The 15,191-nt window shown below is 40.6% G+C and overlaps 1 protein-coding gene across 2 annotated transcripts in view; it reads left to right on the top strand.

Moving 5' to 3' along the window:
* The first annotated feature begins 7,454 nt into the window (after positions 1-7,454).
* Positions 7,455-15,191, top strand: part of AKAP7 (A-kinase anchoring protein 7) — a 138,608-nt gene continuing 130,871 nt past the window's right edge. For both annotated transcript variants that reach the window (XM_044386332.3, XM_048225935.2), the window contains exons 1-2: positions 7,455-8,000; positions 13,774-13,905. In XM_044386332.3, the coding sequence (XP_044242267.3) occupies positions 7,742-8,000; positions 13,774-13,905 (391 nt within the window). In that variant the 5' untranslated portion in view covers positions 7,455-7,741. The remainder of the gene's footprint in view (positions 8,001-13,773; positions 13,906-15,191) is intronic.

Below are 15,191 nucleotides of genomic sequence, written 5' to 3'. Positions count from 1 at the left end.
GACTATCTCTAAGGAAATCCTTTACTGTGTCAGGGAAAAGAGATTCAAGTTTCTTCCAACTCTGATTCTATTTCTTTCTGGCACTTTTCAACTTTTTCTATTTTTTTTTCATTCCTTATATCATCTAACTCATACTTGATTCAAAGAAAAGCACATGCTGCAATTGCCAACTGTACTCTGATGGGCATGCAAATAAGATTAGTCTTGCCAGTGCCATCGTGTGTAATATTGTTTTAAATATCAATTACATACCTGAAAAATGAGGAATACTTATGCCAAGCCAGCAATAAGGTGATTAAATTTGGAAAGATGTGAAATCTGCTAACCCAGGTATTAATATCCTATTAATATAATCTGTTACTATGTTGCTGAAAAAGAATTCTCACACACATTTAAAATGGACAATGAGAGGTTCAAAACATAAACCACATCAAGCACATTAAGAGGACAATGAAACCAACCAATAATATTTGGCCCCGATGACCCACAAAGTAGAATCTGACACAGCTTGTAACACTTTCATTTCAATATTCAGAAGATCTTACCAGAAAGTAACAACAACAAATCGTTAATGCAAAATGGTCTATTGGAAAGCCGATGGTTTACCTGATTTATATGATATAAAAAATAGCCAAGAAAACATGTGGTTTTGAGCTAAGTCTTATAGGATAAACTATCAAATGAGAAACAAATCCCCAGCACTAATCAAATTCAGGAAGCCTAATTAGAGCTGTTAAGCCTAATCTCACAATTTGGCATGGGACCAAAACGTGGTCAGAAGCACTAACTGCTTTAGTGTAGAAAAATAGAGATTATCTCAAGACCAACAATATAAGAACATTATGATCTCTAAGTAATGATACAAACTTTTACATTCCTCATAATTAAATGATCCCATTTCATTTGACTGAAGAAAAAGAATAACGTTCTTGATGAATATATTCTTACAGTGATTATTTCTTATTTTTACCTGGAAAGGAAGAAATGTAATAAGTATGTAGTGATTCAGGTAGCTGATGAAATGTATTTTTTTAAAAAAAAGATTCTGATTGTAATCACAAAGACAATGAATGTGTTCCCCCCATCATCCCCTAACTCCATATAGTCTCCCTGGGTGTCCTCAAATAAACCCATAGTTTCAATGACCACTTGTACATCTCTAAAACTTCTGAATCACCAAGATTCTTCCTTCAGCATCTTCTCCTCCCAGCAAATGACTCCACCACCCATTTTCATGACATCGTTAGAAAGTAGCTCCCTTGACACATCCCCATCCCAAAACTTACCAGAATCCATCTATCCTACTAACCCTTCCTATTTCTCTTACCTAAGATCAATGCCTGCACCTTGTTCTGATGTTACACCCCTAATATTACTCATTTTCTCCTTTATTGTATTTCTTTCTACTAGTTCCTTTCCACGGGCATTTAAATGGAACCAAGTTGAATGGCACTCCCACCCCTCAAAAGCTAGTGAAACTGCTCAAATTCTGGTGGCACATGAAAGTCCAACCACCCATGTACAATTGCTGCAGATGCTAAGGCGCTTACAACCATAGGACCCTCCCAGCCTCTAAGCACAGGTATGCTGTGTGCTCTGTGTTCCTCGGCCTTCTCTTTGGTTCCCACAAAAAATTGCTCACACTTAAAATTGGCGAATTTAATTACTGATTTTACTCAAGGTGACTGAGGCATGAGGAGAAGGGTTGCATCCCCCCCCCCACACTTTCTGCCATCTTGCTCCCTCAACTTGCCCCTCTCTCCATCCTCTCACTTCTCATCCATCCTTTTCATTCTGGATTGCTCTGGGAACACCCAACTCACCCCACTTCTAATGTCTTGGTGCCAGCCAACCAATTTCCTCTTTCTCCACATTACTGTTTACTAAGTTTTGCCAGGGATTGATTGTTTTGCAATTTCTTAAATCTAGCACTTTCATTTCATTTCTGGGCCAACACCTTAGTTCAGGTCTCTGCCTCTCATGCCTTGATGACTATAGAACCACAGTGAACTAACTAGACTTGGAGATTTGACCCTCTGCCTTCCCCCAGTAAATCCTGCACAGACATGAAAGATGTGTCTTTCTAAAACCATCATTCACCATGTCAGTTCCAAGGTCAGAGGTCTTTAGCAAATCCCAATTCTTATGTTAATAAAGTCCCAGTTGCTTATCCTGGCATTTAAGACCTTCTGTAATCTGGTCCCAACCTAATTTTCCAACCTTATCTTCCAGTCCCCTGAACCAGTCTAACTGGTAGGCCCACTCTCTCTTGCATCTACTTGTACAGTCCTGACTTCCAGTCTGGAATGTGTTACCCCCTTGTGCTCTAACTCTCTTAATCCACTCATTTTCAGACCTGGTCTCATATATTACCTCCTCTTCCAAGCCTTTCCTGACTCTCTTAGGAAATCTTTATCCTTTGGACACATTATCTCATTTCTTTTGATCTGTATTAGGGTGACAATTGTCTCGGGACTGAGGGGTTTCCTGGGACATGAGACTTTCAGTGCTAAAACTGAACAGTCTTTGCCAAACCAGGACAGTTGGTCACTCCACCTGTAATATATGTGGTGAGCGTTCTTGAGCAGGAAGGGAAGGCTGTGCCTTTTGTGGATACCTACTGTGGAAATTCAGATTTTAGGGCTGTCCACAAAAAACTCCGGGGTCGGGGGAAGAAGGTGAAGACACGTATTGGCTCTAAGAATAGGCCAGGTGGGGCTGAGACCTTTAGATGAACACATAGCCAAAGGGATCCCATTTCTGCAGTTCCCTTCTATACACACACACACACACACACGTTAATTTATATATATAAATTAAATCAATAATTAATTTTGAAGGAAGTAAGAAGAGCAAGGGTGAATACAAAGATACATTCCAAGTAAAGGAGGTTTATTTTATCTTTTTTTAATTTCCATTTTTTAAAGATTTATTTATTTTTTGGAGAGAGAAAGAGAGTGCACGTGAGCAGGGGGAGGGGGCAGAGGGAAAGGGACAGAATCCTCAAGCAGACTCCCTGCTGAGCACGGAGCCTGATGAGGGGGCTTGATCCCAGGACACTGAGATCATGACCTAAGCCGAAATCAAGAGTCAGACACTCAACCGACTGAACCACGAGGCACCCCCCACAATGAGGAATTTTAATAAGGAGCTAAGTGGGTGGGAAAAGGACAAGTCTCAAAACCAAGAGGAGTATCTAGACAGGTAAACAACCTTTTCCTTTTATTGTTACCTTGGAAACAGAGTAAGAGCTATTCAGTGCTAGGAGAATTAAATACAATCCAGAAGTCAAGGTCAGGCTTTCTGGAGATTTTCTGATGCTAAATTGAAATCCAAGGTGAGTTAGAAAGGTTTGCTAAAATGGCAGCAGATTAGATAGAGAATTGTGTTAGATTTGTAAGATGCACTTGCATTTCAGATCTGTTCTAGAAGAATACTCAGATCTGTTAAGACAAGAAAACTGTTATAATTGTTTCTTCTGTTACAGAAGAAAAGATGAAATGAATGAATGAAGATGTATTATATACAGATCAATGGTGAATAAGGAAACACGTATTTGTTAAATGTAGATGCATGTTGAAAGAGATGGCAGGACCGAGAGGTATCTAATAATCATGAGGCATTAGGTGTGCATGAGACACCTGTAGACAGGAGTACTTGTCTCTGCACCTTCCCAATAGAGCAAGTGTATATCAGCAGCTTAGGGAACCTTCCAAGTGTGGGCCTCCTTGCAGGAACCGTAGTGCTTGTCCTCATAACACACATAAGCAGGGAAAGCTGATGGAGCAGCTGAGATAGACACAATGAATGAATATTGCATACTCCAGGAAATACATTTGCAGAAAGATTTAATATTCAGCCATTGAAATTATGGTATAAAAGAATATTTATGACTGAGAAATCAGTCACAATATATTGAAAGGAAAGAAGCAGGTTATGAGGGCAGATGCAACATCATTCTATTCTTATAAAATACATACTGTAGCACACGTGTGCGTGACAAGTGTGTGTATGTATGTCTATATCCAGAGAGATATACTTCTGCTTGATGTATTACAGTTAATTTTAAATGTTATTCCATGAGTTTTTCTGAATTTAAAAATTGTATAAAACAACACAAGTTACTTACATAAATTAGAAATTAGAAATTTGAAGTCAGAAATATTTAAAATAGGGGCGCCTGGGTGGCACAGTGGTTAAGCCTCTGCCCTCGGCTCAGGGCGTGATCCCGGCATTCTGGGATTGAGACCCACATCAGGCTCCTCTGCTATGAGCCTGCTTCTTCCTCTCCCACTCCCTCTGCTTGTGTTCCCTCTCTCGCTGGCTGTCTCTATCTCTGTCAAATAAATAAATAAAATCTTAAAAAAAAAAGAAATATTTAAAATAATTTAACATGTTGCATCTTGATATTTAACACTTTCAGACCCTTTAATTGTGACTGGCTACTGAAATAAATCTATTATTAGATAGGTGTGATTTTTTAAAAAATGTAATAAATGCGGTCTCCCTTTTCCCCTTTATTATTCTTTTTAATGTAATAAACATTTCTTAAGTATTATACTCAAACATTAATTTAAAAACATACATGTTTTACTGTTAAACACATATTCCTCATCCAACAAAATGAAATGTCATCCGAGTTGCCCCGGATGACCAAGGGCCACAGTTGACTTCCTACTGATATCTGGCTATGTCTTGTGGAACTGCATGACTTCAATTTTATTTTATTTTTTTTTGATAACCCTTTGTAGGTGTAGTTTATTGGGAGGACCAAAGAACCTTCTAGGACAAAAACTAAAGCAGCAACAACCGTTTTGGTAGAAATGCATGGGGATGAGACTGTAGCACAAGAGAGAACTGAGGGCTCTGAAGAGAGAGCTCACCATACAGCATGGAGTTGGCCAAATGCATGGGCCAATTCAACAGCAGGCCCTGAAGGTCAGAGGGGGTGGTAGCCCAGGAGTGTGGTTGCAGCTTGAACCGGAACCCTTCCAAACCAGTTCTCTTGGCCCTGTACATTGTCCTCCGGGGAGAAAAAGGCTGTGTGTGTGCACTGCTAAAAGATAAACTGAGGTATATTAAATTTTTAGGAGTTCATTTGAGCAAACATTGATTTGAAGCTGGTAGCATCTAATCTAGCAGGGGGGAAGGAGCTCTGGGTAGGGAGCTGTACAAAATGAAAGACTGTTCTAAGCAGAAGGGATGGGGAACAAGGTTATTCTAGGAACAAAAACTGGGTGGATTCTTGCAAGTTTACTTTCCGTGTGGGGTCTATCAGACAGATTCCTTAACTAGTGCTGGTCAGGTGACTCCTGACTGACTGCTTTAAGATTCCATTTCTAGGACAGTTGAAACTATAATTAAGTCTTGGTTTGGTGATGTGGGGCTTGGCATAAGTGACTCTGTTCCAGGCCTATTGTCTTGTTTTTAACAAAGGGAACATGCTATCTCAATGAATTCTCTCTCAGAGATCCAAATAATCTTCTGTGTCACCTTATGCATTGTTAAAAAACAAAACCCAGCTGAATACATTTGAAGATCAAACTGACTTTATTCAATGATTCATGAAAAGGGGCAGCATACCAACTAGCAAATAAAAAGGAGATCCGGAGAGCTGAACAAAATGTGAGACTTTTATAGTCAGAAGGGGGCAGGGACAAGGAAAGGGCAAATTACATCATCTTTCTTCGGGGGATAGAAGGGGTCTGTCAAGTGGATTACCTCACTATTGCTGACCAAGAAATTCCAGATTTACTGGTTTAAGATTACATTACTGGGAGAGGCTGAAATTGTAGTTAGGTTAGATATGAAGTCCTGGTTTACTGACATGACACTTAGCATAAGTGACTCCATCTTGGGTCTGTTGTCTTGGTCGTCTCTCTCAAAACCACCAAGCAGAATGTAAAGTATGGGGGAAAATTGGTGAACACCATTTGCAAGAGATTGTAGCCCTGAGGACTGAGCTGATCCTGTGGTCAGGTGAACCCACAATCAGCTGATGTCTGGTGAGGACTGAGGGCTTCCTGGAAAGGAGACTGAACTGGAGGGGCTCAGAGAGGCAAAGGGATGGATGGCAGCCTGAAAGATTCATTAGTCGTGCCAGACACCATTTAGGACCCCAGATGTATTTTGCAGGTTTTTCACCAGGAGCTGGAGTTCTGGTGAGAGCAGGTAGGTTCATTTAGCAATTAATATTCACATGTTAATGTCAAGGTCAGCTGTTTTTTGCCTCAGGCTGATGAAGCTTTAGGACATCATTACTTATGGTTTCTTTTTTATGAAATTTATTTGGGTGTGCTGCTTTCTTTTTTGACAAATCTGAGTACTTAAACAAATTTGATACTTTTAAAAGTTTCATTTTTTCAGCAACTATTCATTGAGTAACCTCTACGCACTTAGAAATACTAAGACTTTGTCTCTGCTTTCGGGTAGCGAGTGACTAGGGAATGTCTGGTAAATAAAAGGTTGTTTAATAAGGTTCATTATGCAGATATGAGTTACTCTTCTCTGCTAATAGAACTTCTACTTTTTCTGGAAGAGGGGAACATCTTTACAAATGGAGATTTATGTCACCTTCGGCAAGTGAAATTTATGCCCTGCTTTTAGCATATAGGGGGAGGGCAGAATTCTTTCATTGCTGTTTCTCAATTGCTCCCAGCCCCAAATCTTAATGTCCAAGTGACATATTTTGGGGTGGCATATTCTTATCCCCTTCAATACAGGCGTGGGTTACTTTTGTTGTTGTTGTTGCAGCTTTTAATGTATTAATTATTGCAGACACTCATGTTTCTTTCTCTGTTATCAGTTCCTTAAGTAAAAAACCTGTCTTACTCACCTGCACAACCTCAGGGCAGTGAATGTTAGGGGAACCTGTTGGACCTCTCTAATTGCTATGAGTGTGCAAATCATATACTCAACTTGCTAGAATCATTTTAGAATCAGAGTAACAAGCCCGTGTATGGTCTTTATGTCAACTCTTGTGGTTGTGCCAAGGTCGTCTTTGCTGCCATTCCCATTCTAGGATGCATTTAAGATCAGTCAAGTGGTATTCGCGAAACAGGCTACATTAATTTGAGGGGTACACCTAATTTTCCTTACTGCATGGCTTCTTTGCACTTAAAAGTCCAGTAGAATTCTGTTCCAAGGACAAGTCTCCCCCCCACCCCCGCCCGCTTCATTAAGTAAATTGCTTTTCCTCCCATTTTACTCGTACCAGTGCTTTAATCTGCAAAAATCAGCTGGTTTCCATTTCTAGGCATAAAACCATTGTTAAAAATTCGAGACTTTGCCACTTTTTAAAAAAGCAAAGTAAATAAGACATCTAATTATACAGATGGACATGGTCTCATTCTTGTACATCTCGCTCTTTCCAAATATTTTGTAATCACAACTGTTTTGAAAGCTCTTTTCAAAACTAAACACACGGATCCTTAGAAGACCACGGGCCATGGAATGCTTACAGGCAGATCCCAATCTCACCCTCATCTCAGAGCGTGGGGCGGGAAAGGCCGCGCCACGGGAAATAACTGAGGGCTGCCAAAGGCCGCAGGAGGCCTCCCGGTCTGGAGCGCAACCGCGGACCGAGCGCCGCGAGGCAGAGAGGCTACCCCAGCTCTCCGCGGCGCCGCTCGCGGCGCCCCATCCGTCCTCCCCGCGCGGGGCTGGCGTCGCAGGCCCCCATCCGGGTAACCCCGGCGAATCGGACGGCCCCTTCCGCCGTTGCCGGGCGCCCAGTCTGGCCATGCAGCTCCCGCGGGCGCTGCGGTTCTGGAGGCTCGGCGCCTCCGCCGGCCTGCTCACGGCGGCCCGGGCCCCAGTCGCCCCCTGCGGCCACGGCCTCCCGCCCCGCCCCCGCACGCCTCCCGCGCGCCCCCTGTCCCGCCCCGGTCTCCGCCTCCGCCTCGCGCGCGGTTCCGGGCTGCAGCACCTGGCTGCCGCCGCCGCCGCCAGCTCGGACGCGCCATCCGCTAGCGCCGCCGCCATGGACCCCCCCGGAGCCGGTGAGCCCGGGCTGCCGAGCGGGCCGGGTGGGGCGGCCGGAATCGGGGCCGTGGACCCCCGCTCAGCGCTCATCCTCGGGGAGGGCCGGGCCTCTCCGACCCCGCCGGCGTCCCCAGCGCGGGGAGCGTGACCCTGCGCCCGCCGCGCTCGGGGTCTCTTCTCCGTCGGTGCCGGCGGGACTTCGGGCCGCGCCGAGGAATCCCGCGCAACCCGTCGTGCTCGCGGCTGCCCCGAACCCAGCGTTCCACTGCGCGCGCTCTTGGTGTGGCGGGAGGCGAGGGGTGCAAACCTGCCCCAAGTTTCACTTTTGTTTCCCCCTTTCTGATCTTGTGGCCTTCAGTTCGTATTTCAAGCCCCTCCCCCCGGTGTTTGTGTGGTCAGCGAAACCCAGAAAAATCTCGGTTTTCATCGTCTATCCCAGACATTAAAGATCTGAACCACCGCGCTGTTTCATTTGGGATTTTATTCTAGGTGTGGAAATGACCCCTTTTAAACTGGCGCCAAATCTGTAGCAAGGCCCAGAATTCATTTCCAGTTTAGGTCAGCAGTCTTACGAGCTGAACTTTGTGGGTAGAGCTAGTGAGGGGTTGGACTTGGGGTGAAAGGGACCGAAGACCAATTAGAGAAAAGACGCTCATCTGCGAGACTTTTGTAGTATAAACGGAGAAAAAGAGAAAGAGCCTTAAAATGTTAAAATGTGTTACATGATAGCTGTTAACGAATAGAAATAAATGTACAGCCATGGGAATGAATGATTAAGACTTGTGGGTGGGTGCGGAAGTTGTAGAGAGTGGGTGGGGGATTATCAGGGAGAAAGACCCACACCCTGGCTCTGTGCTTCGTGTGTGGCCTTGCAGTTCAGGATACTGGTAGCATTATCTGGGTCTTTTTCCTTACTCATACTTGGTTGGCAAAGTTTAAGATGTTTTTGGAGTTTACTGTCTCCTTATGAACCTTTACACCCAGTATTAACTTATTTTGTCTATTTCTTTCTAGTAGTGGATTGTATTTTTGTTCTCTTTTTATGAAGAGGAAACCAAAGCTGACTTGTTGATTATCACACAGTTCAACACTTACCTAGATGTGAGATGCTACTATTTTTAGTGGCTAAGCCAGCACTAGCATGGATGGCAGTGACCCTTTCCATTGGTTCTTGGGGAATATACCTACCAGATATACCTAGTACAGTGAATAGAAGAGTCATGCTTAATGAAGTCGCAATTTATTATCCAAAAAGGAAGCTTGTACTTTGTGTGGCAAAAGGCAAAACTATTTGTCCTTTTTTCATCTGTTGGCCTGTCTTTAATAAAGTCATTTGCTGAAGTGCACATATATTCGAATATTAGTGTATACTTAATGTACAGTTTTATAATATATTTTAAGTATATGCATTCATTCTTTTTATAAAAGTAATATTCTATTTAAAATATTGGAATAGCAGAATGGGGAAAAATACAAATATGTTGAGTACAGCTATGTCAGCATTCAGAAATAACTTATATCCTTTAGACTTTGTTGATATAATTGTAATGACAAGATATGCAATGTTGTATTTGTTTTTTAAAAAGTCAATATTTGGTATAAACTTTTTTCGGTTATCGCAGTCTTTATAGCCATTATTCTTAGTTGTCATTAGAGTGAGTATGCTTTATTTATTTCTCTGTTATTGACATTTAAGTTGTTCCACTTTTCTTTAAACAAACCTGTGGTGAGTCTAGGTCAGCATATGTGATAGATACAGTTATATTAGTAAGAAGAACATTTTCAGAGCTCCTGACCTGTTGCTAGAGTGTTTTTTGAAAAGATTCCATCACTTTACAGCTCTAGAAACTATGTATGTTAAGAGGCAGCGGGGTGTGTTGCCAGAAACCGAAGTTTTGGCAGTAGAGTGACAGGATTCAAATTCCAACCCCAAACTTAGCGGTAACCTTGGGCAAGTTACTTAATTGGCTGGTCTGTGCGATCAGTAAGTTAATCGTACCTCCCTGATAGCATGGTTGTAGGGATTAAATGAGTCCTTACCTATCCAGTGCTTCCAGCTCTGCCTAGGGTTACTCCATGCTCAGGTGTTAGCTGTTTTTTATTTGGATTTGTGCAAAAGATAGACTTTTATTTTGACTGTAGTTAGACCAAATTTTAAGTACTTAAAACGACCATTTTATGGTTTAAATGCTTTACTTAAGAGTCCGTTATTTTAAGGCAGTTTTTCAAAAGCAGAATACTTCCAGCTCCTGTAGAAAGTGTGGTTACGATGGGTGTCTTTAAGTTGCGTCTGTCACCTTTGCCCAAACAGTGGAGCTTAGAGAACTGGAGGAAGGCTTCCAGATTTGAACTCTGTTCAGAAACGTTGGTCTAGAGAATGACCAGCAATTTTTTGAAGAGTTATTTGGAAGTGGTATTCTCTTTTTTCTGAGTTAATAATTCGTATCTACAAAAATTGGTTCTATTATTCTGTAGTTTCATGGAACAAAGTTTGTATTTCAAGTTCTAGAATGTTGATTTTGACATAACATTGCATTCAAGAGTTTATATATGTTTTATCTGACAAGATGGAGAATGATATTGAGCAAGTACTGGTATACTTCACTTCTTATATTTATGTCAAATGGGATAGTAGTACCTTTCCTTAGTCATCCTGGGATGTGCTGAAGCTGCCATTTAAACACCAGGAATTAGTTTTTCTTGGGCATTGAGATAGCTATACTGCACCTATAGAGATATTATTAAGCACTCTCAGATGTGTGCTTACCTGAATCCAGTCATTCAGTACAAATGTATTGATCACCAGCTGTGAGCTGAACTCTGTACTAGGCAGTGAGGAATCAAATGAAGATAAGACGGGGCACTTAAGGAACTTAGAATGGCAGAACCATACTTATCGATGGGGGTATAATTATGAAAAGTGCCCCCTTTCACTTTCAGAAGTGTCCCAGTTTGGGTGTTAAATTATATAATCACTTTAACTTAATGTCTAATGGAGAGGACTGACAAATGGACACCTACAACATGTGTTTGTGCTGTGACTGGAGGAAGCCGTAGGTCCTGGGAAGGAGATGGGATATCTAACTCAGCCCTGAGCTGGGGATCAGGAAAGTTTGCCCTAACAGGAAACATCCAATCCGAGTTTTTACTTTTAAATTGATTATTCGCAACTGTTAACATAATCTCTTGGTCTGTTGAAGTATCAAGGTATGGAAGACATGAAAGGGGATCTTCGGGAGCAGTGATTTTCCAACTTCCATTGCGCATTAGAATCACCCTGCGAGGCTTTAAGAAAATACCAATGGCTGCCCTAATCTCCAGAGATTCCAATTTGATTGGCCTGGAGAGAGACCCAGACATTGATAATTTTAAAAAGCTTCAGGTGATTCTAAAGTGCAGCAGGATTTAGAATTTTTCAACTAGGATAACGATGTCATCTAGGAGAGGAGATACGTAGTGGGGCCTGGAGAGTTCATACGAATTGCCTGGGATCACACAGTTAGTGAGGTGGCAGCACACAACATGAGAATATCTGCCTCCTAATTTCTGGTACCAAACCCTTTCTGTTACACCAGCCAGCTTGCCTCGCATCATTACCTAAATGCCACTGTTGTCACCAATGACCATTGTCCCTTCCTGATTCTGCTTTTGGTATAACCAGAGTGATCCACGTAGCACCTGTTCTCTAACTATTGGTTAATGGAGCTCAAGATAAACTAAGAGTATTTCGATAACTTTTTTTCATTTAAAAAATGACAAAATTTAATTCATCATGTTATTCAGGTCTTCCTTTTGCCTTCACAGTGTGTTAGTAGAGCACAGAAGTCAGCCTCTTAGGCCATTCCACATATTGCCAAGAATCCAGTATGTTTCTGAGGGGCACAGGGACTTTAGAGCTACAATTGAAATGTCAGTGTTAAACGGGCCAATTTCATATCACTGAGGTCTTTTTTTCCTCCCAGCTTTATTGAGATGTAATTGACAAATAAAATTGAATGTATTTAAAGTGTACAGTGTGATGATTTTATGTAAGTATATATATTGTGAGATGATTACCACAGTCGAGTTAATTAACATCCATCACCTCACACAGTTTTTGGGTTTTTTTTTTCTGTTTGTTTTGTTTTGTTTTGTTTTTGGTGAGAATGCTTAAGGTCTACTTTCTCAGCACATTTCAGGTATATAGTGCAGTATATATAATTACAATAACCATGCTGTACATTAGCTCTTCAGAACTTAGTAATAAATTCTTAGATTAAGAATACAATAGGGAAAGACAAAAGTTGGGTTTATTTCATTTTGTTCTGATTTTCATTCAGCTTTGTGCATATTTAACTGCCCGAATACTCTTTCCTGCTACCTTTTCAAGTGTAAGCTTCATGGTCAGTGATGATTCTTTATGAGTGGCTGCATGTGCCCGAAGGTACAAGATATGTATTGATCTATTAACATTTTTGTTTAGGTATAAACTGCATTTATATTTTTCAGTGCAAACATAAAAATAGGAAACATTTAATTGTTCTCACAATTCAAATAGTTGTAAGTCTGTGATTAGGCTCATAGTAAACTAATATTTGTTGAACACTTGTGTGCCAGGCACTCATACTTGATAAATAAATAGTATCATTATTAAGAATGTACTATTACTTTTTTTGTTTGCTTGTTTTGGTATTGAACATGACTAATTTATATATAAATCTTTTTGGTTTTTTTTGCTTTTATCTAAAAAATGTGTGTGTGTATGTGTGGTGTGTGTGAGAATAGTAGAGATCACTCAAATTCCAATAAAAATTTAGATTTTTTTGGTATACATGTTAACTATTACCTTTCATGATAGTTACCATGTTGTGTGTTGTAAGGCATGTTCTTAATGGAATGTGGTTTTTAGGTATTATATTTGAAAATAGAGGGTTACAACAGAAAGAATTAAATGACTTCATTTATATCTTTAATGGTAAATTAGTCTTTAGTAAATGCATAGGGTAAAAATTATACAATTATCCCAAGATTTTGTTCAGTCCTAGTTCAAATGACATTTGTGTTTTGTCAGTAAAAGCATGGAAAATAATGGTACTGGGACGACCACCTACTGATACATTTAGCAATTTTATCAGTTGAAACAGACACCCTCTTTCCCTTAACCTCCACCCTAGGTATATGATTGTTCCACCCATAACAAGAAAACAAAGACCAAATGTGAAATGTGGCTTTAATATTAGCAAATGTTCTTGGGAAATCTGTCAGGGAAACTATAAAATCTTTTGCTTTTTAATCATTGAATTCTAGGAAAGCATATTTAGAACCATGCATGTTTAGAGCCATGAATTTCCAATGTTAATATAATAATGGAGAGAAAAAATTTGAAAGTCTTTATTGAAAAAAAATAAAGGTCAGAACTTGTGCAAATGAGAACATATATGTGATGTAGTTAAAAATGTGAGGGAGACTGACAAAACTTTGTTGTTTTCAAAAAGTTATGTGGAATAAAATGTAGCTTTAGAGTTAAGAAAATATAGCTATAAAAGATTTTAAGGATTGTTGATTAACTCAGTGTTCATCTAACCCTGTGGTGAATGCTGTCCTTCAGAAAATTATTAAAGCTGTTTAAAAGTGCATTTATAGAAATATAGAATATGGTATAAATAATGCTTATATAGCTTTGCAGTATATTTGAATACAAATGTCATTTCTTAACAGATGTTAATATATATTGAATTCAGTTGACTTGTTTTAGTTTAGGATATAATTTTAAAAAATAAGTTAAATAATATATTTTTCTTTTTGATAAAGGAGGAATAAATTCCAGTGAGTGTGAAAATGTATCAAGAGAAAAGGAAACGTCAGAAGAATTTGAAGCTAATGCTATGGATTCTCTGATAGACATGCCATTTGCCACTATAGACATTGAAGATGATTGTGGAAGTAAGTGCTGAAAATGAGACAGCTTTGCCTATGAGTCAGGTTACTTGTGAATAGAAAACAGGGAAAAACACCAGAGTATTCTACCAATGTTTATTGACTATGTACTCTGTGCCACTTACTTTGCAGTCTTACGTAGAAGCTTGATTTGATATAGTTTTATCTTGACTGGGGTTCTGTAACTGGAGGATCCATAAGAAATTAGTTCGATCTCCCCCAGTGTGGGGTGCTGCCTCACAAGGAACTTGTAGTCCAGGTGGCAGAAGGGGCTGGGCTGGCTGGGCCGCCAGGTCCCACTCCTGCTTCCGTGGATCTGGAATCTGTCTTTTTGGGGTCCTCGTTTACTCTCAGTGTTAGCTTGTATTTTGAGCAATAAAGCCTGGTGGTAGTTTGAAAAAAAAAAAAGAGATCAGTTCCATCTCTTCATTTCTAAGAAAAAGATGAGACTCAGAGAAGTTAACTAGCTAAATTTACACAATTGAAAAGACTACTTAGGGGCACCTGGGTGGCCCAGTTGGTTGAGTGTCAGACTCGGTTTTGGCTCAGGTCACGATCTCATGGTTGTGGGATCAAGTCCCCCTTTGGGCTCTGCTCTCAGGGTGGAGTCTGCTTGAGATTCTGTCTCTCCCTCTCCATCTGCCCCTCCCCACTTTTGCGTGAGTGCATGTGCTCTCTCTCAAATTGTCTTTTTTTTTTTTAAAGAAAAGAATTACTGACAGAATCTGTGATTTCTGATTTGTTAGTCCTTTCTTTGAGCAGCTATAATCTCATGAGATGAAAGCTGTACATCACGTGATGCTGTGGGCTTACATGGGGCAAGGATGTGTCAGAGAGGCATGTAGCCTGGATGTGGGGGTAGTGGGTGTCTGGAAGGCCTTTCTGGAGCCTTGATAAGAGTAAATGCCTGGTGGAAAAATGTGAACTCTCCAAGGTTCTTTCCTCTATACTAACTGTCCTTATACTTAACTCATCCTCTGGATTTTCTGTGGAGTGATGGAAAAGTACAGATTCCTCTTTTCCACCTTTGTGTTAGGCTAGGGAATCTTTTTGGTTTTTAAACAACCCACGTGATGCTGGTGCTCATCCAGTCTTAGAAACCACACTGCTCTCTATCTCACTGTCTTCCGATCCATCGAGCCTGATTTGTATTTTGGGATGATGTAAGGAGAGAGGGATACTGAATATGTATTGAATCTCTGGTAATTTATTAATTATTTTTCCCCCATTCCGTAATCCAAGGGGGAAAGGAGGGACAAAGAGGTATTTGCTCAGTCACGGGACGGTTTCCT

This window comes from Ursus arctos, unplaced genomic scaffold, assembly GCF_023065955.2.
Source record: "Ursus arctos isolate Adak ecotype North America unplaced genomic scaffold, UrsArc2.0 scaffold_13, whole genome shotgun sequence".
Classification (NCBI taxonomy): Eukaryota; Metazoa; Chordata; class Mammalia; order Carnivora; family Ursidae; genus Ursus; species Ursus arctos.
Note: the sequence above shows the minus strand (reverse complement) of the source record. Positions and strands in the feature narration are given on the sequence as shown.